Source organism: Bubalus kerabau, chromosome 5, assembly GCF_029407905.1.
Source record: "Bubalus kerabau isolate K-KA32 ecotype Philippines breed swamp buffalo chromosome 5, PCC_UOA_SB_1v2, whole genome shotgun sequence".
NCBI lineage: Eukaryota > Metazoa > Chordata > Mammalia > Artiodactyla > Bovidae > Bubalus > Bubalus kerabau.
In genome coordinates, this window is record NC_073628.1 from 101,470,251 (window position 1) to 101,492,552 (window position 22,302).

At 50.7% G+C, this 22,302-nt stretch overlaps 1 protein-coding gene across 1 annotated transcript in view; it reads left to right on the top strand.

Annotated features, from left to right (window-relative positions):
- The window catches only part of DNAJC11 (DnaJ heat shock protein family (Hsp40) member C11), a 70,056-nt gene extending 48,105 nt beyond the window's left edge, over positions 1–21,951 (top strand). The window contains exons 5-16 of the mRNA XM_055582419.1: positions 1,393–1,521; positions 2,456–2,578; positions 3,485–3,558; positions 6,577–6,766; positions 7,226–7,311; positions 7,639–7,755; positions 17,339–17,494; positions 18,565–18,634; positions 19,124–19,181; positions 19,311–19,453; positions 20,111–20,240; positions 20,649–21,951. Of these exons, the coding sequence (XP_055438394.1) occupies positions 1,393–1,521; positions 2,456–2,578; positions 3,485–3,558; positions 6,577–6,766; positions 7,226–7,311; positions 7,639–7,755; positions 17,339–17,494; positions 18,565–18,634; positions 19,124–19,181; positions 19,311–19,453; positions 20,111–20,240; positions 20,649–20,674 (1,302 nt within the window). The 3' untranslated portion in view covers positions 20,675–21,951. The remainder of the gene's footprint in view (positions 1–1,392; positions 1,522–2,455; positions 2,579–3,484; positions 3,559–6,576; positions 6,767–7,225; positions 7,312–7,638; positions 7,756–17,338; positions 17,495–18,564; positions 18,635–19,123; positions 19,182–19,310; positions 19,454–20,110; positions 20,241–20,648) is intronic.
- The last annotated feature ends 351 nt before the right edge of the window (positions 21,952–22,302 follow it).

Genomic DNA, 22,302 nt, shown 5'->3' on the forward strand with positions numbered 1-22,302 from the left:
AGATCCCCTGGAAAAGGGAGAGGCTACCCACTCCAGTATTCTGGCCTGGAGAATTCCATGGACTGTATAGTGATGGTGATGAAAATACTGTTGGTGATGATATCACTTTTTAAAAAACATCTAGGGTGATTGCTGAGCCAACCAAAACATCGGGGTTAAACTGTGTTATCCCAGATAAATCCCACCTGTGACGTCTCCCATGACCACCCAGGCCTGGCAGCCTCCAGCCCCTCCTCTGCCACCTCCTTCCCACTGCACTCCTCACAGGCAGATGGATACTCACTGTCTCCTCCTGCGTTTCCCTCACACATTTTCGTTCACAAGTCCCCTTCCCCAGGAGAAAAACACATTCTCCTAAGCTTCTTTTGGGGTGGTAGAAATGTTCTGTATAGTGATTTTGGAGGTGGTTTCACAAGTGTACACACCTGTCAAAACTCATGAAATTGCACACTTCAAACAGGAGCAGTTTATATTATATGTAAATTAAACCTCAATAAAGTTTTTTTCATGCACTGCAGAGAATTTAATGAAAATGTGTGTGGAGTCATGTCTTTATATGTTGGACTAAGGTAGCTGCCCATTTGAGGGACTTCCCTGGTGGTCCAGTAGTTAAGAATCCACCCTGCAGTGCCGGGGACATGGGTTCGAGCTCTGGTCGGGGAACTAAGACCCACATGCTATAGGGCAAGTAAGCCCACACACCATGACTAGAGAGCCTGCACGCTGCAACAAAAATGCTTTGTGCCACAGCTAAGACCTGACAGAGTCAAATAAACTACTTTTTTTTTTAAGTATCTAATTTGAAAAGTCTTATGACAGTAAAATAAAATAATAAATACTGATTTCCTGAGTAAAGAGCATTTTTATCAGTCAGCAAAATTTTGGCGTGTTTCCTGAGAGAATAGGGGGTTCTGTTTCTCATAACTTGAGGCAGAATAATTTTTAAATCTCCCATTTGTATATAATTTGGTTTGCACTTCTGTCTTTGAAGGTATTTTTTTATGTTTTAAAGAAATTTAAGGTACTTTGTGACATATCAGTGTTTGGAATTGAATATTAAGAGTGTTTCTCCCATGTAGCTAGTTTCTGGTTGTTTTCTGCATTTGTGGGTTAAAACCATAGGTAAGCAATAGCGAGCCATGAGCCAGGCAGTTTCATTTCACTTCCCACCATTTGTCCTCGGTAAGTCACTCGCCCACTTCACACCTGGTTTTCTGACTCTAGAAGACTTTGGTGCTCGGCCGCTGCTTGGTGTGAGCTGTGACATTCATGCTCTGTGGGCCAGTGGAGTCGTGCATGCCCAGTGAATCCCATGGCTTCTGGAGTGTGTAGTATTGTCTTTCTTCCCACAAATCCCAGGCCTGATGCTGACGGCTTGTTTTTCTGCCACAGGGGACCATCAGTGTTGGCATCGATGCCACTGACCTTTTTGATCGCTATGAGGAGGAGTACGAGGATGTGTCCGGAAGTGGCTTTCCGCAGATTGAAATTAACAAGATGCACATATCACAGTCCATTGAGGTAAAGCCACAGACATGTCCCCCAGTGCAGGGGGACTCGTGGGGGGGCTTGGGTTAATGAGGTGCAGCACCACACACAGCTGGACTGACAGTCTGCTCAGGGTTTTCTCATCTCTATTCATGAAAGGGTGCAGTTAGCCACTTGAAAAAAGAATAGCTCCAGTCACAACCTTGTTTATCCTGCTTTCCTGACCCACATGTTAGCAGCATGAGTGCAGGGTTGGGGGGTAGGGTGACACTTAGCTTCAGGGTCCCGGGGCTCTCCAGCAGGTGGTGGAGGGCCACCACTACGCTCATGGTCTAGGAGAAGTGGGAGCCAAAGTCATGATGATTTTAGGAGCAAAACCAGATCTCTGGGAAATTCCAGGAATGGGTCTGAGTTTGAAGGCACATGCTCCTGTGTGCTGAGCCCTGGGGTCACTGAAGTGTCATCTGTCTGGCCGACATTGGGACGTGGCAGTGTTGGGCCATCTGCTGACGGTTACGACAGGTCTCTGCCCCTTCAGCTTATCCACTTCTGCTCAAGTGCATCAGCCTGGAACTTGAAGTCCCAACTCAGGGAAACTCTCCCCCTCCTGGGGCTTCCAGTCAGTCAGTGCGGCCGCAGGCAGGACTGGGGAGTCCTGGACGTCCCCATGGGTGATGTCACCATGGAGCCTGATGCTGAGGGGACGCTGGAAACCAGCATCTAGCCCTACATTGATCCTGGTTTTTTGGAATTTGCACGTTCAAGCTTTTGCAAAACCTGACCATGGTGGCCAGGTGCCATTCAATGGCACAGTGGGGGAGGGGTGCAGCAGGCCCACATCCTGCCCGCTCGAGCTGCAGACACACCTGTGCTTCTGGCCTCACACTCAGGGCGCACTGGGCAGACTGCTGTCCTCGCACTTTCGGTTACTTCAATTACTATATTACTGGCTAATATCATTTCCTAGGCACCCCTGACAGCTTCAGACACAGCCATCCTCTCTGGAAGCCTCTCAACCCAGAATGGGAATGGAGGGGGTTCCATTAACTTTGCGCTCAGACGAGTCACTTCTGCGAAGGGCTGGGGAGAGGTAAGCACGCCAGCGGGAGATCGGGTTGTCAGCCACCAAGCCCACCCTCAGAATGACCTCAGTGGCCACATCAGGTATAACAGTGCAGCTGTCAAACTTGTATCAACTGATGGTCCCCACTAGAAACCTGTGTCTCATGTCTGAGGGGCGCGCTGAGCCTGCCATCAGCTTACAGTCAGGACAGAGCAACAGGATTCCCCTGGAGCTTCCAGAAATCTGGAAACTCAGCATCTCTATTCCTTAAACAAGCCTGCAGGCCCTTCCCTTCTCCTGCACAATTCGGAAGGCGGGTCACCTCTGTCTTAGTGCGCTGGTTCACTGCTCGGCAGTCATTAAACAGCCAGTTCTGCCAAGCAAATTGAGCCGCATCAAATTAACATTGAGGAGTTGCCTTTAAAGTCACCCAGACTAGTAATGAGGCAGCCAGGATCGGCTGGACTTCACAGCTGTGAGAGCAGAGCCGCTGGTGGGTTTCACGTCAGACCCCTGAGAGCCATCTCCAGTCACCTGTGAGACCTGCAGACGGTGAGGCAGAGCAGATGGACCTGCACAATAGCCAGCACTGCGCGGACAGGGCCAAACCCGCCGGCAGAAGGCGGTGTGCGGACGGCTCCAGCTAGGGCAACAGGGACCAGCGGCCCGCAGCGCTGTCTGGGGAGGGGCTCCTTGAGGAGACTCACCTCACTGAAACCTGCCTCCTTTGGGTCTGTGCACATAGTCATCTCCCTTTGTCAAAGGTTAGAATGAGATACTAAGAATCTTCCTGCCCCTACTTTTAGAGGCCTGGCAAGGGCTGGTGGCTTTGAATTAAATGAAGAAATTAAAACCAGAAGTGCTTACTGACACCTTGGTTACTGCTGTGAGGTAAAACACCATTAATTCTTTTTTTTTTTTTTTTTTGAACAGTTAGAATTTGGAGCTGGGGATCTGCAGGGGCCTTTATTTGGCCTGAAGCTGTTCCGTAATCTCACACCAAGATGGTAAGTATATGGAGATAAATGCCCTTTGGTGGTCTTTGTGTATTTAGACCAGAGCCTGTGTATTTTTCTTGTCAGGTCATCTGGAGTTACCATCTCTGACCCGCACGGTCACTGCGGGCAGACCCTGCCACGCTGGCACGGGGTCCAGGCAGTGTGCTTGGTGCAGAGAGCACTGGATTGGGCAGTGGGCTGGGAGGGGCCTGCCCTTGTCCCAGCCCGGGACCAGGCCCTCCATGGTCCTCAGGTTCCTGCTTTGTGGGGAAAGGCCCCTGCCTGGTTCCGTGGGCTGTGAGGACCATGATGTGAGGCCCTGGAGGGAATGCATGCTCACAGGGAAGTGGGTCCTGGTCTGAGTCTTTATGCACTAGTGGGTCAGTTCTTTGTTGCAGAGAACAGTTTCGGGTCTGGAATGGGGCTTTACCAAGCAGTGAGGCAGTGAGTGAGGTGGCCTGTCAACCTCTCTCTGGTAGCTTTGTGTTAGGCCGGAATATTAAACTGCCCCCACCCCAGCTTCATCTTTGCTTTTGCAGTGATGTTGCACCCCTAGGACTGTCCCTTATAGGACACACGTGTCCTTATTCCCCATTAAGGGTACCTGTGTGAGCTCAGGTAGAAGAACTGGGTGGAGGATAAACAGCTCGTTCATCTGGCGACTGAAACGCAGCTGAAGGAGTCCTGGAAAGGAGCACATGTCTGAAAAGAAAAGCAGGGCTTCCCTGGTGGCCCAGAGTTTGGGAATCTGACCACCAGTGCAGGGGACAGATTCAATCCCTGATCCTAGAAGATCCCACATGCCACGGAGCAACTGAGCTCACAGGCCACAGCTACTGAAGTCCATGCTGTAGAGCCTGTGCTCCATGACGAGAGAAGCCACCGCAGTGAGAAGCCCACATACCACAACTAGAGAGTGTGCTAAGTCGCTTCAGTCGTGTCCCACTCTTTGCAACCCTATGGACTGTAGCCCACCAGGCTCTTCTGTCCATGGCATTCCCCAGGCAAGAATACTGGAGTGGGTTACCATGCCCTCTTCCAGGAGCTCTTCCCAACCCAGGGATTGTAGCATCTTTTTAAAAAAAGAAAAAATAGTATTTCATCCCCAGATGTTCGTCTACGAGCCTGCCTTCAGTTCCTGGTAAAGGCAAGTGTGCAGAGCCATGTGACGCACAGAGTGAGTGGTATCGTGAGAGAGGGCGTGGCTTCTTGACAGATGGAGCTGGAAGCTAATGGAGATGAGCAGAGTCCCTTGCAGAGATGAGCGGGACTTCCAGGCAGAGGGCGTGGGGTGAACCGGATGCCGTGGCTCAGGGACCCCCCCATGGTTTCTCTAGCCTCTCCTCTGGGACTCGGACCCACTGGGTCTGGGATGGACACAGGGCTTTAGGCTTTTAACCAGAACTTCCGGTGGGTTGTATGTATCCATATCACCGTTGTCCTAGCTTTGTCTGCTTAGGATTGTCACCACCCATGCTGCAGCTTTTGCGGGTCTGGAATTGAATTTCATCATGGTGCCTGGTTTATCAGACTTGGGATCATGAAGATTTATAGAAAGAATACTAGCTAATTAATACTCTTATCTCATCTTATGGGTGCCTGAGTCTCAGGGTCAAATTATTTGCAAGTCCAAACTGGTGACTGTTGGTGGGTGTGGAATCAGCCCAGAGCCTGGCAGGCAGCCTGTGGGATGTTCTCAGTCTCCCTGGGCAGTGCCTGCCTTACTGCTCTCTCCCCAGAGTTCGTCTCTCTCTAGGACACACTCCATAAGAACACGAAATCATATTACTTTGATTAAGCAGAGATCTCATTCTTTATGTTTTGATTTTTTTAAGTGTTGCTTCGTGACATCTCAGGGTGACTTTTATCTGTCCTCTATCTGCTTGCCCCCCGACTCCGGATCCCACTGTGGCCAGAGCAGAATAATGGGGTCTCTGTCTGGTGTGGCTGGAGTGTCAGATAAATGAGGGCAGGCTTGGGTTGGGGGCCCTGTGGAGAGCAAGGGGTTGGTTCCTCATTCATCTGGTCTTGGGAAGAGTTTTGTGTGCACAGGAGCAAATGTCATCAGTTACCACTTGTATTATTATTTTAGTGGCAAAAGCGAGACACAGACACCCAAAGGAAAGTAAAAGTCTTAGTCACTCAGTTGTGTCCAACTCTTTGCAACCCCTATAGACTATAAGCTGCCAGGCTTCTCCATCCATGGGATTCTCCAGGCAAGAATACTGGAGTAGGTTGCCATTTCCTTCTCCAGGGGATCTTTCTGACCCAGGGATCGAACCCAGGTCTCCTGCATTGCAGGCAGACTCCACTGTCTGAGCCAGAAGGGAAGAGCTTAGGAAGGAGAAAAACTAAACAGGCATCCATTTAGTGAGGGTTGCTCACTGGAGACCAGCTGTTTGCTCATCTTTAGAAAAGTTCTGTGAATCCCTTTGTTACTGAAATGAAATACCCTTATTTAGCCAGAAGGTGGGGCTGACTCCTTGGAAACGGAACTTCACAGGCCTTGCAGAGGGACAGTTTCCTAGCTTTTCAAGCAGCTTCAGTCGTACTGTGTGGCTGTGGGTGCACATCAGCCTCACACAGCAGCTTTGAAAACTACACTGATGCCTGCCCATTGCGCCCCAGAAAAATGACTCCATTGGTCTGGGCCCGGCTCTGGGTGAGGGGCACTTAGACATGGCCTCATGTTAGCACCGCTTGGCCAGCTTTTCCATGCCAAGTCAATAAGTCAGCACACCTGGGGTGGGAGCCTGCAGGTGGTTCTAACTTGCAGCAGGATTTGACCTGCTGGTTTAGGAACGCAGATACTCGGGTGCCTCTGTGGTTGTGGCTGCAGTTGGAATAGGATGGGGTAGGGGGATAAGTGAACAGAGTCCCCAGATCACCCTCCTGCCCCCTTGTGGGGAGCCACCTGGGAAACCATGGGAGTGATGGTGAGCAGGGTGGGGACTGGCGGAGAGGACACAGCCAAGCCTGGCAACAAGCCCGGTATCATCTAGGGACTTTCTCTGTGTATCCCCCCAGCTTTGTGACGACACACTGTGCCCTGCAGTTTTCGTCCCGTGGCATCCGGCCGGGCCTCACCACTGTCCTAGCCCGGAACCTGGACAAGAATACGGTGGGCTACCTGCAGTGGCGCTGGGGCGTCCAGTCAGCCATGAACACCAGCATCGTCCGGGACACCAAGACCAGCCACTTCACCGTGGCCCTGCAGGTGAGCACAGCTCGGGGGATCCTCCTCCAGTCCCTTGGCCGCCACCCCCAAGTCCACTGCCTGCAGGGCCAAAGGCAGGTTCTATCCATCCACCCTCAGGAGCTGAAACAGGGTTGTGCTCAGGCTCCAGGGGAGCTGTGTTCCACCCCTCATAAAGTGAGAGGTCTTTTCTGCCAAAGGCCACAGGATCGGGGTCGGGGTGCCGTGGTGGCTGGACAGGAGCTCGAGGCAGCTGCTGCCCTGTGAGAACGCATGCTCGGGTGCAGGAGTTTTTATTTTTCCTGAGAAGTCAGAAGACTGGGTTTTTAAGTGAAATCTCCCAGTTTGTAAAGATCAGCTCCAGGTGGATTTTTACACACCCTGTGGGACAAGCCCTCTGCCCCCGACAGTGCTCGGCCGCCAGGTGGGGCGACCCCCTCAGCTCGGTCTCAGCTGCCTTTTCTCCCTCCACCTCCCCAGCTTGGAATCCCTCACTCCTTCGCACTCATCAGCTATCAGCACAAATTCCAGGATGACGACCAGACCCGAGTGAAGGGGTCCCTGAAGTGAGTGCTGGCCAGGCCGACGCGGGAGTCCACCCGGTCTGTGCCGTCGGGCGCCTGCTAGGGTTAATGCGCATCTCCCTTGTGAGGCCGTGGGACTTGCTACCCTGCCATCCCACCCTCAGGAGCTCGGCGTCTAATGTCGGACTCCTCTCCGGTCATTGACCAGGGGTGTCCGTCCTGAACGTCCTCCCCGTGGGTGGTGGGAGGGCGAGGGAGTTGGGGATGGGAGCCTGGCCTCCGTCCTGGGTGATGGCTGCCAGTGGTGTTAGTGTTGGTGGGGGAGCAGGAGCAGGGGGCCTGGCTGGCTTACTGGTCTGCTCCTTGCAGGGCCGGCTTCTTCGGGACGGTGGTGGAATACGGAGCAGAGAGGAAGATCTCCAGGCACAGTGTCCTCGGGGCGGCTGTCAGCGTTGGAGTCCCACAGGGCGTTTCCCTCAAAATCAAGTAGGTTGGACTCGGGTCCTTCTGGCCAAGGGTTGTCTCACACTTGGTAACTCATCTGAGCTTCACCTGCATTAAGAAAAAAAGAGCCTTTGCTTAGAATTCCATTAGAAAAAAAAAAGAGAGGGAAAAAAAAAAAAGAAGAAGAATTCCATTAGAGATGCACTTGCTTCTGTCTGGGGTGTGTCAGCAATTGTCGAGTCCAGAAGCCTGACATTCGGGCAGTAAGGCCAAGTCTCTGCTTCAGAGAACTTCCTATGCCCGCCTGCCGCTACTTGCCACCCCTCTCCTGAAAGGCCCTGGGGTGGCCCCACACATCCGCTCACCCACACGCCACACAGCTCACAGTGTGGCATGTACCTCATGGTCCGCAGGGCAGGCAGCGTCGGGCTCTCTGCGCCAGATCCTCCCACCTCGGTGGCCCAGCTGGTTGCCTCTAAATGGAGGCCTCACTGTCAGACCCTTGGCTGCTGAGACTCACCCCGCAGTGGTCTGCTCCAGCCTCCTGGCTTCACCACTATTGGGCTCCGTGATGCTCACACAGCACTCAGGGTTCCAGTTCCAGCCCGTGCATCCCTCATCCCTCCCCACACCTCTCCTGGGGGACCTCACAGCGTCACAAATGTCGCACCTCCACTCCCATGCTCCTCCGCCCTCGGTCATAGGCGCCCTTCACAGCCTGCTGGGCCTGGAGTCCGCCCCCTCTCGGCACCTCAAGCTCCGTTTTTCCACCAGTTCTGGCCAGAAAGCCGGGAGCAAGTCTCCCAGCAAATCTCCCAGTCACCCTTTCCCAGTCTCCCAGCTTAGCATCCTCTCTCCTCAGAAAGCACATCCTCAGTCTGACCATTTCTCAGAATGTCTGCGACCGCCATCTCCGGTCTGAATTACTGCTCATGTCCTCCTGACCAGTCTCCTCCCTCGGGACGCTGCTCTCCAGAGTCTTTTAAAATCTAAGCCAGTGTCTTATAGATCAGATCAGATCAGTCGCTCAGTCGTGTCCGACTCTGCGACCCCATGAATCGCAGCACACCAGGCCTCCCTGTCCAGCACCAACTCCCGGAGTTCACTGAGACTCAGTCCATTGACTCAGTGATGCCATCCAGCCATCTCATCCTCTGTCGTCCCCTTCTCCTCCTGCCCCCAGTCCCTCCCAGCATCAGAGTCTTTTCCAATGAGTCAACTCTTCTCATGAGGTGGCCAAAGTACTGGAGTTTCAGCTTTAGCATCAGTCCTTCCAAAGAAATCCCAGGGCTAATCTCCTTCAGAATGGACTGGTTGGATCTCCTTGCAGTCCAAGGGACTCTCAAGAGTCTTCTCCAACACCACAGTTCAAAAGCATCAATTCTTCGGCGCTCAGCCTTCTTCACAGTCCAACTCTCACATCCATACATGACCACAGGAAAAACCATAGCCTTGACTAGACGAACCTTTGTTGGCAAAGTAATGTTTCTGCTTTTGAATATGCTATCTAGGTTGGTCATAACTTTCCTTCCAAGGAGTAAGCGTCTTTTAATTTCATGGCTGCAGTCACCATCTGTAGTGATTTTGGAGCCCAGAAAAATAGTCTGACACTGTTTCCACTGTTTCCCCATCTATTTCCCATGAAGTGATTGGACCAGATGCCGTGACCTTCGTTTTCTGAATGTTGAGCTTTAAGCCAGCTTTTTCACTCTCCTCTTTCACCTTCATCAAGAGGCTTTTGAGTTCCTCTTCACTTTCTGCCATAAGGGTGGTGTCATCTGCATATCTGAGGTTATTGATATTTCTCCCGGCAATCTTGATTCCAGCTTGTGTTTCTTCCAGTCCAGCGTTTCTCATGATGTACTCTGCATATAAGTTAAATAAACAGGGTGACGATATACAGCCTTGACGTACTCCTTTTCCTATTTGGAACCAGTCTGTTGTTCCATGTCCAGTTCAAACTGTTGCTTCCTGCAATACAGATTTCTGCATACAGATTTCTCAAGAGGCAGATCAGGTTGTCTGGTATTCCCATCTCTTTCAGAATTTCCCACAGTCTATTGTGATCCACACAGTCAAAGGCTTTGGCATAGTCAATAAAGCAGAAATAGATGTTTTTCTGGAACTCTCTTGCTTTTTCCATGATCCAGCGGATGTTGGCAATTTGATCTCTGGTTCCTCTGCCTTTTCTAAAACAAGCTTGAACATCAGGAAGTTCACGGTTCACATATTGCTGAAGCCTGGCTTGGAGAATTTTGAGCATTACTTTACTAGCGTGTGAGATGAGTGCAATTGTGCGGTAGTTGGAGCATTCTTTGGCATTGCCTTTCTTTGGGATTGGGATGAAAACTGACCTTTTCCAGTCCTGTGGCCACTGCTGAGTTTTCCAAATTTGAGTGCAGCACTTTCACAGCATCATCTTTCAGGATTTGGAATAGCTCAACTGGAATTCCATCACCTCCACTAGCTTTGTTCGTAGTGATGCTTTCTAAGGCCCACTTGACTTCACATTCCAGGATGTCTGGCTCTAGGTCAGTGATCACACCATCGTGATTATCGGGGTCGTGAAGATCTTTTTTGTACAGTTCTGATTCTTGCCATCTCTTCTTAATATCTTCTGCTTCTGTTAGGTCCATATCATTTCTGTCCTTTATCGAGCCCGTCTTTGCATGAAGTGTTCCTTTGGTATCTGATTTTCTTGAAGAGATCTCTAGTCTTTCCCATTCTGTTGTTTTCCTCTATTTCTTTGCATTGATCGCTGAAGAAGGCTTTCTTATCTCTTCTTGCTATTCTTTGGAACTCTGCATTCAGATGTTTATTATCTTTCCTTTTCTCCTTTGCTTTTCGCTTCTCTTCTTTTCACAGCTATTTGTAAGGCCTCCCCAGACAGCCATTTTGCTTTTTTGCATTTCTTTCCCATGGGGATGGTCTTGATCCCTGTCTCCTGTACAATGTCATGAACCTCATTCCATAGTTCATCAGGTACTCTATCGATCAGATCTAGGCCCTTAAATCTATTTCTCACTTCCACTGTATAATCATAAGGGATTTGATTTAGGTCATACCTGAATGGTCTAGTGGTTTTCCCTACTTTCTTCAATTTAAGTCTGAATTTGGCAATAAGGAGTTCATGGTCTGAGCCACAGTCAGCTCCTGGTCTTGTTTTTGCTGACTGTATAGAGCTTCTCCATCTTTGGCTGCAAAGAATATAATCAATCTGATTTCGGTGTTGACCATCTGGTGATGTCCATGTATAGAGTCTTCTCTTGTGTTGTTGGAAGAGGGTGTTTGTTATGACCAGTGCATTTTCTTGGCAAAACTCTATTAGTCTTTGCCCTGCTTCATTCCGTATTCCAAGGCCAAATTTGCCTGTTACTCCAGGTGTTTCTTGACTTCCTACTTTTGCATTCCAGTCCCCTATAATGAAAAGGACATCTTTTTTGGGTGTTAGTTCTAAAAGGTCTTGTAGGTCTTCATAGAACCGTTCAACTTCAGCTTCTTCAGCGTTACTGGTTGGGGCATAGACTTGGATTACTGTGATATTGAATGGTTTGCCTTGGAAACGAACAGAGATCATTCTGTCGTTTTTGAGATTGCATCCAAGTACTGCATTTCGGACTCTTTTGTTGACCATGATGGCCACTCCATTTCTTCTGAGGGATTCCTGCCCACAGTAGTAGATATAATGGTCATCTGAGTTAAATTCACCCATTCCAGTCCATTTCAGTTCGCTGATTCCTAGAATGTCGACATTCACTCTTGCCATCTCTTGTTTGACCACTTCCAATTTGCCTTGATTCATGGACCTGACATTCCAGGTTCCTATGCAATATTGCTCTTTACAGCATCGGACCTTGCTTCTATCACCAGTCACATCCACAGCTGGGTATTGTTTTTGCTTTGGCTCCATCCCTTCATTCTTTCTGGAGTTATTTCTCCACTGATCTCCAGTAGCATATTGGGCACCTACTGACCTGGGGAGTTTCTCTTTCAGTGTCCTATCATTTTGCCTTTTCATACTGTTCATGGAGTTCTCAAGGCAAGAATACTGAAGTGGTTTGCCATTCCCTTCTCCAGTGGACCACATTCTGTCAGATCTCTCCACCATGACCCGCCCATCTTGGGTTGCCCCACGGGCATGGCTTAGTTTCATTGAGTTAGACAAGGCTGTGGTCCTAGTGTGATTAGATTGACTAGTTTTCTGTGAGTATGGTTTCAGTGTGTTTGCCCTCTGATGCCCTCTTGCAACACCTACCGTCTTACTTGGGTTTTTCTTACCATGGGCGTGGGGTATCTCTTCAGCTGCTTCAGCAAAGTGCAGCCATTGCTCCTTACCTTGGACGAGGGGTATCTCCTCACCGCTGTCCTTCCTGACCGTCAACATGGGATAGCTCCTCTAGGCCCTCCTGCGCCCGCGCAGCCACGGCTCCTTGGACGTGGGGTTGGTCCTCCCAGCTGCCGCCCCTGGCCTCGGGCTTAGGGGCGTGTGGTATCTCCTTCTGGCTGCTGCCCCTGACCTCAGACGCGGGGTAACTCCTCTCGTCGCCGCCCCTGACCTCGGACGCTGCGTATCTCCTCTCGGCCGCCGCACCCCGCCCCCGACCTCAGACACGGGGGTAGCTCCTCTTGGCAGTTCCTGTGCCGCCACAGTCTGGTACTCTCGGCCACTGCCCCTGACCTCGGACGTGGGGTAACTCCTCTTGGCCGCCGCCCTTCGAGCATGGGGTCCTCTTGGCTTTGTGCTTAAGGCCCTCAGGGTCTCCCTCAATTCAGGGCAAATCGGCCCCCTCAGAGCCCACAGGATCTAGCCCCTCAGTCTCTTCTCTGCCCCCCACCCGACCCTATTCACTCTGGCCTCCAGGCTGCTCCAGGAGCACACCAAGCCCACTCCTGCTTCTAGGCTTGGCTGGCGCCTGCTGCTCCCCAATCCCCAGGGAGCCACACGGCTGATTCCTTCAGTTCCCTCAGGTCTCTGCTCAAGTGTCATCTGATTGCCAAAACCATCTCTCGTCACCCTGTTAAAACTGGTGGCCCTCACCTTGCCCTGAGCTGTCCACTTCCCCTTTGCCCGTTTCTTATTCTCCATTGTACCTTCTCCATCTGATAAGCCATCCATCCCTCGCCACCCCTCATTCAGAGTGCCATAACTCAGTCCATTTTGTCTGTTCTCTGTGCTCCTGCCACCAAGGACACGGCCTAGCACTGAAGAGGGACTCTGTGAGCACATGAGCGAGAAGAAGCAGACCACAGCTCGGCTGTGCAGCTGTGGTCTGCAGGTCCCCATAGCGACAGCTGGCGTCAGGCACTTCTCTAACCTGAAATGTGAAGATGCCCAGATTTAATAAAGAACACAGAGCTGGCAGATTTCTGCATTCTAGTCCCTTCTCCTCCCCCACCTCCCACATCGGGACCTCCAATGAGGCACCGTTCTCTGTTGTAAATGCTCCTCCCCGGCAGAAGTCACGTTACACAGTCTGAACTGAATTCCTGTCCCAAGGATGCCAGCCTGCTTCTTTGTCCATAGGCTGCATTGTCCGAGTTATATTGGTAAATATAACTGGAAGGCACTTCAGTTCAGCAATAGCAGCTGCTCTTTGCTAACTTATATTGTATTTATTTGACAAATCACACTAATCTTTGAATGTTAAACCAACCTTATATTTCCTGAGGCAAATTCCACTGGATCATGACATGTGATACTTTATATATATTGCTTGATTTGCTTATGTCTCACTAAGAATTTTTGAATCTGTTTTTAAGGGATGCCAGTTATAATTGTCTTTTTATTATGTATTTATCAGGTTTTGGACCACGTTATGCCAGCCTGATAAAATGAGTTAGGAATTATGCCTTCCTCTGTTTTATGAAAGAATTTGTATAAGAATGGTCTTGGTTGTTTTTTTTTCCCCTAGTTTCATAGAGTTTAGCAGTAAAATCAACCAAGCCTGAGTTTTCATTATAGGAAGGTTTTTGATAGTGAATTCAATTTCTTTCATAAATACAGGGCTTCTCCAATTTTCTGGTTCATCCCTTTTTTTCCTCCCTTCCAGTTTTCAGTTCATTTTAGTCGCTAAGTCATGTCTGACTGTTTGTGACCCCATGAACTGCAGCACACCAGGCCTCCCTGCCATCACCAACTCCCAGAGTCCACCCAAAACCATGTCCATCGAGTCGGTGATGCCATCCAACCATCTCATCCTTTGTCGTCCCCTTCTCCTTCTGCCCTCAATCTTTCCCAACATCAGGGTCTTTTCAAATGAGTCAGCTCTTTGCATCAGGTGGCCAAAGTAGCGGAGTTTCCACTTCAACATCAGTCCTTCCAATGAACACCCAGGGCTGATCTCCTTTAAAATGGACTGATTGGATCTCCTTGCAGTCCAAGGGACTCTCAAGAGTCTTCTCCAACACCACAGTTCAAAAGCATCAATTCTTCGGTGCTCAGCTTTCTTAATAGTCCAACTTTCACTTCCAGTTTTATTGAGATATAATTGACCAAACAGTGCTTTATAAGTTTAAGGTGTATGGCATAATGATTTGACTTACATACATCATGAAACGATTATCACAGCACATTTAGTGAATATCCACCATCTCATGTAGATACAAAATTAAAGAAATAGGGAAAAAAAATGTTTTTCCCTTGTGACGAGACCTCTCGGGATTTACCTGCTGTGTTTGATCTTGTGTTTTACATGTAAACGCCATCACAGATAGGGTGTAGAGGACGTCTCCATTGTTCCTCAAAGACCCGCAGGCCCCTGTGTGGTCTCCCAGGCCTCAGCAGCCCTGGTGTGCCTTTGCTCCCTGTATCTTTGCCTTTTTCCAGGATGCCACATAATTGGAGTCATCCAAGGTGAAGGCCTTTGCTTCTTTCAGGAGCATCATGCATTTGAGATAATCCACACTGTTGCAGGCATCAGCAGTGTGGTTCTCCCTGTTGCTGTTGGGTGCTGCATGGCGTAGATGTGCCATGGTTTATCTGTTGTATAAATACTTCACTTGCTTCCAGCTTCAGGAAGTTACAAATTAAGCCAGTACAAACATTCATATTCAAGTTTTGTGTGAACACAAGTGGTCTCATTTCTCATGGGTAAGTACCCTGGTGATCTGAGTCATGTGGGAGGCTGTGTTTTACTTCACAAGAGTCCCAAGCCATTTTCCAAAGCAGCGTCTCATCTTCCTTTCCCACCAGCAGCTCTGAGAGTTCCAGTTGTTCCACATCCTTCCCAGCCCTGGGGAGGGTCTTTTTTTTTTTTTAATTTCACCTGTTTTAGCAGGTGATGTAGGTGTGTCCCTTTGTGGTCCTCTTGGTTCTCATTTACCTCCTGTCTGAGATGTTGACTGGCTTTTCAAGTGCTTATTTGACATCCTTTTTATTTTTTTTTTTAAAGTGAAGTCTCTATCCATATCTTTTGTCTGTTTCATTATGGGTTGTTGGAGTTCTCCGTTTAGTGTTGAGCATTCTTCATCATCTCTGGAGTTGCTTTCGTTACTGAAGGGTCTTGTCACTGGGTATAGACTTCAGGGTTAATGGGGTTTTCTCTCAGTGCCGTCACGGTGTCCTGCTCTCTTCTGACTCCTCTGTTCCTGACAAGTCATTGGTCTTTTGAACCTTTATACTCTTGTCTCTTTTGTTTATTTCCCCCCTGGTTACTCAACTTTTTTTACTCTTGTTTCTCAGCACTTGAGTGTAGCTACACGTGATTTTGTTCTATGTCTGCTGCTTGGGGTTTGCTAAACTTCTTGCATCTATAAATTGATGTATTTATTTATGTAGAATTATTAAATTTGCAAATTTTAGGACATTAATTCATTAAATGTTAAATATTTAATATACTTCTTCCCAGCTGCAATGTTGCCCCAGACTCTGAGCTCTGATTCTTCAGTCCAGTAGGAGTGCATATTTCTTTGCAGTTTTAATCATCCTCTCCTCTCTGGGGCCCTAATTACTTCTGTGCTAAACCTCTGGTTTCTGAGGCTCTGCGCATTTGTCTTCAGTCCTTTTTCTCTTTGTTCTTCACATTGGATCATTTCTACTAAATTCTCTTACTCTTCTCTCATCTCCAGTCTGATGTTAAACCATCAATTAATATGTTATGTCTTTGAGCAGAGTTTAAATAGTTGCTTTAAAATCCTTATCTGCTGGCTCCTGCATCTGAGATTGCTCTTTATTATCTTTTTCTCATTGTATCTGGGTATGTAGCATAGGTCCCATCACTCCATGGGAAATAGATGGGGAAACAGTGGAAACAGTGTCAGACTTTATTTTGGGGGGCTCCAAAATCACTACAGATGGTGACTGCAGCCATGAAATTAAAAGACGCTTACTCCTTGGAAGGAAAGTTATAACCAACCTAGATAGCAGGACATTACTTTGCCAACAAAGGTCCGTCTAGTCAAGGCTATGGTTTTTCCTGTGGTCATGTATGGATGTGAGAGTTGGACTGTGAAGAAGGCTGAGCGCCGAAGAATTGATGCTTTTGAACTGTGGTGTTGGAGAAGACTCTTGAGAGTCCCTTGGACTGCAAGGAGATCCAACCAGTCCATTCTGAAGGAGATCAGCCCTGGGATTTCTTTGGAGGGAATGATGCTAAAGCTGAAACTCCAGTACTTTGGCCACCTCATGAGAAGAGTTGACTCACTGGAAAAGACTGTGATGCTGGGAGGGATTGGGGGCAGGAGGAGAAGGGGACGACAGAGGATGAGATGGCTGGATGGCATCACTGACTCGATGGACATGAGTCTGAGTGAACTCTGGGAGTTGGTGCTGGACAGGGAGGCCTGGCGTGCTGCAATTCATGGGGTCGAAAAGAGTCGGACACGACTGAGCGACTGATCTGATCTGATCTGATCTGATCTGATGTAGCATAGTTGGTATTGTATTAAGTGTTAATTTTTGTTTCCTTTTAGAAAGTTTCCTTTTAGAACTTGGGTGAAGTCTGGCTGCAAACTTGGACTTACCCATTTGGCCACAGTCAAAACACAGCACCAGGCATCCTTTGGGGATTTCTGGCACACTGAGAACTTGGGGCTCCCCACCTGTGACTTCCCTTTGGGGGGGCCCCTCTCTTCCCAGACACAGTGGTTGCCCCAGACTCTGAACTCTAATTCTTCAATAGGACTACAGATTCCTTTGCAGTTGTAATCATCCATTGTGGTATAGACTGAGAACTGCCTTCAGGCTAAAGGCTGTTTTTTAAAAAAGTCCAGCAGCTCACCAGTGCCAATTGGCACTTCTGCCCTCTGTTGTTACCTGGTCCCCGAGGGTGTGGGTCACATTGGTCAAGAGTTCGCAGTTGATGTCTGTGGGCTGACTGGACCTGTGGGAGCCACCCGGCCGTCACTGAGGGTTGACAGGCCATCTGGAGGCGTGGCCTCCCCTGCCTCCCGGGCCATGTGTGCCCTGCTTGGGTGTGAGTCTGCTGCTTGCGGTCAGCAGGTATTGAGCTCTTTCTTCTGCCAGACCTAGGGGCCTGCTCAGGGGACCGTGAGGCGTGCAGACTGGGTTCCGCCTCCCCAGGTCCTGTGGGTCAAGAGGTTCTTCCTGGGGCTGGGACATCCTCGCCGCGCCCCCCTTCCCTGGGAACCTGACTCACGTGGGCACTCGGCTCTGTTCTGTTCTCAGGTTAAATAGGGCCAGTCAGACCTACTTCTTCCCCATCCACCTAACAGACCAGCTGCTGCCCAGCGCCGTGTTCTACGCCACTGCGGGGCCGCTCGTGCTGTACTTCGCTCTGCACCGCCTGGTCATCAGACCCTACCTCAGGGCTCAGAAGGAGAAGTGAGTTCTCAGCACTGCCGGGGCAGGGGCCGAACTGCCCTGTGCCCAGCTCCCCCGTCTGTGACGTGGAGAGGGTAGCAGCCGCCCCACAGGGCTGTGAGGGAAACCCCCTAAGCTGATAGGTGTACAGTGCTCACTGCGGAGTCTGGGCACGTCAGGTCCTCGGTGAGGATTAGCTAGTTGTTATCAGTAGTAGTGGTACTGCTGTTGGCAACACTTGGGTTAACTTCTGTCTGTCCACATTCCTACTTTCAGAAAGAATTAGAGTTAGTTTACCAAACTGTTGGGACTATAAGCCATGACCACAGAAATGAGAAGTCTTCCTTTTTCTCATTCTAACCATTTCTTTGCCTGGCACTGAATTCAAAGAGATCGGGTTCTGAGTGCCTACAAACAAGGCCCATGTTAACTACAGTCTTGGAAGTCATCTAGATGTAATTTATTTTGCCGTTTCTTAGAGATGATCCATTAGCACAGCATTAAACCCAAGAGGAGGTTTAACTTCATTACTTTACAATGATCTCATTTAATAGATCACTGAACTTAGGGAGAGAGGAGCCCAAGGAAGGCTCTTGGGGGGGCCCCTCCAGCCTCTGATTCATTTAAGTTCGGGGTCCTAATTCCCCAGCAGACTGAAGGCTTGGAGCAGAGGATGTGCTGGGCCAAGGCTGCCAGGACACATGTGTGCTGCCCAGGTCCCCGTGCTTTGCTGTATTTTATCACATGAAGCGTGCCTTGTCCCTGCCAAGGGTGTCCTGTGGTAATGCCTGATTGGGGGCATCTCCTGAGAGTCTCACCCTCTCCCACTTTCCTGAGATTACTGCTGCAAGGAGTCCTCCTCCCACTGAGGTTGGGGAGAGCCATCTGGGGACCACAGGACAGCTGCACAGGCCTGGGACAAACAGATTTGCTTGAACTTGCCTTGGAAATAGTGTTTAAAGTTCTAGAACTGGGAACGCAGTAAGATTTACAGGCTGTTTGCAGGGTGCAGGTCCAGCCTGGGGCGCTGTGGCCTCCTGTGCTGGTAACCCCATGTTCCTCACACATGGCTTGTGTTTTCCTCGCCTTAGGGAACTGGAGAAGCAAAGGGAAAGCACAGCCACCGACATCCTGCAGAAGAAACAAGAGGCAGAAGCTGCCGTAAGTGCTGCGTCACCGGCTCCCTTCCAGGCCTCTGCCCTGTGAGGATCTGAGCATGGACCTGCCCATCGTGCCGAGCACAGGCCGCACCATGTTCCCATCCTTTCTCGTCCACATTTCTTAAACCTGTGGGGGGCATGCTTCACACCCTGCAGAGTGGTCTCAGGGGCCTTGGGTCTTGGGCTTTTCTTCCCCGACAGCCTCCCTGGTCATCTAGTCTTTACGTTATTGCCTGTGGGATGCAGCGCCGGGCGCGTCTGTCTGTGCCCTGAAGAGTCAACCCTGTTACCCTGCAAAGACATAACCAGGTTTTTTAAAAGTGGTGGGTGTTGTCCTCTTTCTTCCCTGTGAGTGAATTGTTTTTTCAAGACTGCAGTAGCAGCCACGTCCAGAGAAATGGACAAGCAGGACCGACAGGCACCAGGCATGTGGCCCTGGCTCTGAGGGAGCCTCCGGAGGCCCTGATAGTAGCGTCCTTGTCCTCTGCAGGTTCGGTTGATGCAGGAATCTGTCCGAAGAATAATCGAGGCCGAAGAGTCCAGAATGGGTGAGCAGGCCTGGCCTCTCTGAGGACAGGGTGGGTGCTGGGTTCCCGCAGGAGCACATGGCTCCTGCAGCCAGGCTGCACGGGGGTTGCCTGCCAAGGCTGCCCTGCCCTGACCAGGCCTGTCCTCAGGGCTCATCATCGTCAACGCCTGGTATGGAAAATTTGTCAATGACAAGAGCAAGAAAAGCGAGAAGGTGAAGGTGATCGATGTGACCGTGCCCCTGCAGTGTCTGGTGAAGGACTCCAAGCTCATCCTCACCGAGGCCTCCAAGGTGGGCGCTCGAGGTAGATGGGAGGAGCACCTGGGGAAGAGGGACCCTCGAAGGGGCAGTGCCACTGCAGCGGAGCCCGTCATGCTGCCACGTTCCCTGTGCGGGATGCATCCCAGGACCCAGGTTACAGCCACACTGGAGCGGTTGACGTCATCCATCCATCCAGCCATTCATCTGTCCATCCATTTGTTCGTCCATCTGTCCATTCATTGCCAACTGTTTTTTGAGCCCCTACTGTGTGCCAGTTACAGCACCAAACAAAATATACGTCCTGCCTTTGGGCACTCGCACTCTGTGCCTTGCCTGGTTCCAGAAGGGGGGTCCGCCTGTAGTACATCAGAGGCTCAGGGGGAGCGGGGTGTGTGCCAGAGGTGAGTTAAAGCACAGAGGAGCTCAGGCAGAGCGCCCTGGTCCCGGAGTGGGTTCCTGGTCTTGCGTCCTCTGCAGGGCTTCCTTGAAGATGGAGGGCGTTTTAGTGTGGCAGCGGGGCAAGTCTAGGACTAAGTAGGCAGCTTGTTAAAATCCTCTTTCCTGTACTCAGGCTGTCAGGTTTGCGTCCTTCGTGGGCAGTGTCCACGCTGCCCCTCCGGGCAGGTACAGACTATAGCGCCACTGGGCTTCAAATGCCCATCTCCAGTGAGAATCTGTCTGTTGCAGGCTGGGCTGCCTGGCTTCTACGACCCGTGTGTGGGTGAAGAGAAGAACCTGAAAGTGCTTTACCAGTTCCGCGGGGTCCTTCATCAGGTGATGGCGCTCGACAGCGAGGCACTCAGGATACCAAAGCAGTGTGAGTAGCTGCCCCTGGCTGTCACCTGTCCTTGCCCAGAGACAGGCCCGGGGACCTCAGTGGGCGGGGGGGGTCGGGCGACAAAAGCCTTTCTTCTATCCTTGGCCGGGGAGCCATAGGCTTGGGCATCGTGACCTACACAGACCTGGGAAATGATGCCCTGAGGGAGGGGTCAGCCCTTTCCCAGGTGGTAGTGAGCTCTTGGAAACTGCAGCCGGGGTGACTAGGTATGAGGCGGACCCAGTGGCTCCTCTGTGTTCAAGAACACAGTGATTTTTGGCAGCTCATCCTCTGCCCAGCTTCAGGCCAGGCAGCCTCTGGCCAGGGCCTGGTTGATCCCCGCTACGTGGAAAGAGTGCGTGGAAACAGTCGCCTTTAGATGCGCTGATTTTGTCTTTTCTTTTACAGCTCACAGAATTGATACTGATGGATAAACTACTTGAGAAGCCAGATTCAAAAGGGGCTGCAAAAGAATTTCCCCAGGAGTCAACAGATTTTGGAAAGAAGCAGGGAAGAAACCCCAGAATCAGATGTTTATTTTGTATTTGCATAGAAAGTGGTACCGGCTCAATTATGTGAAGGGACACACAGATGCCCCGAGGCAACCCCACCAGGACCGGAACCGCAGCTGGGCCCGCGTCTCTTCCCAAGGATCATGTCCCCGCAGGGAAGGCCCGACCCCCGGGGCCTCAGGGTCCCTCAGCCCGCTGAGCCACCACCCAGTAGCTCTGTCTGCCATGAGGTATTTATGAACACCTCGCCCTCATGCCCGTGACCATGAGCTACCTTTCCTAAAATCCACACTGAACACAAAACAAAACGGAAGGAGGGAAGCCGTTCCCAGGAGCAGAGTCTCTGGATCAAGGGAATGCCTGTTGAGTCACCTTCCTGCTGAAATGTGACTGTGTGAATCTGGACAGGATGGTGTGGGTTTATAAATCTGCTTTTTACCTGAGAACGAGTGGCTTTGGGAATTAAGTCTCCTCCGTCCCCTCCCAGAACTTCTCAAGTCATTCCACTGGCACCTGGCTTGGGACAGAGGATGTCACTCCGGTCCCAGGAGCCACCTGTGTCCTCATGCGAAGCCGTGTTGCCTCTGCCCTCCCCGACACAGCTCAGTCCATGCGGCCCGGAGAGGTCAGAGTGGGAGTCAGGAGGCTCAAGGGGTTCCAGGGGCCCCTCCCTGGTCGCTGCCAGCAGGTGGCACTGCTGCTCCCACACCGGCTCGGTCCGTCTCCTCTGGGCCGCCCGTACCCATTTGGGTGTCTGCTCCCAGGAACCCCTTCCTTCACACGCCTCTTTTGAGGATGCAGAGTATGTCACGACCAGGCCCCTCCTGCCCAGCCTGGCTGGTGAATAGTCACTGGACGAGCAGACGCCTGACTGGTTGGGGTTCAGGCAGCCTCTGTGCGGCTCCTGTTCAATCAGGCCTTGCCCCTGACGTCGGTACCGGAGAAGTCACTCACAACCCCCTTCCTCCAGTGTTTAAAGGTAGTTCAGGTCGTCCAATTCTGTAATATTTATCTCCACTTAAAAGTTCCCTGCAAGAGCAGCTGCTCTGAATGTAAATCGTGCAATAAGTGTCGAGTTAGTGGAGTCCGACCTTGGCCACAGCCTGTGCCCCTCCTGGCAGGCCGTCCCTCCTGTTGTTGAACAGGGACTGAACAGAGGACATGCTCTTACCACAATAAACCTTTCCTGAAAGCCGGGGGCGGTGTCTGTATGCGTCTGTGTGTTCATTTTAGGAGCCACCAGGTAGAGGGACTTGCCTCCTCCTCACAGGCCTTGCCCCACCCTCTGTTCTCAGGGTTCAAACTGTGAGACCTGACTTGAGGCTGGGGTATTTTCTCTGCCAGACATCGGCCTGAGAATTTTAAGAGTCCAGAGCTGAAATCACAGGCTAGGTGGTTTTTGTTTTGTTTCGTTTTGTTTTTAATTAAAGGCAACTTTTTTGGGAAGTCAAAGATGGTCACGCCCTGCTAGTCCTTCGGCAGGAAACAGGAAGTCAGTCTCCTCAGCTGTGACCATGCTCAGGAGAACTCAAACCAGTGCTCACTCACTT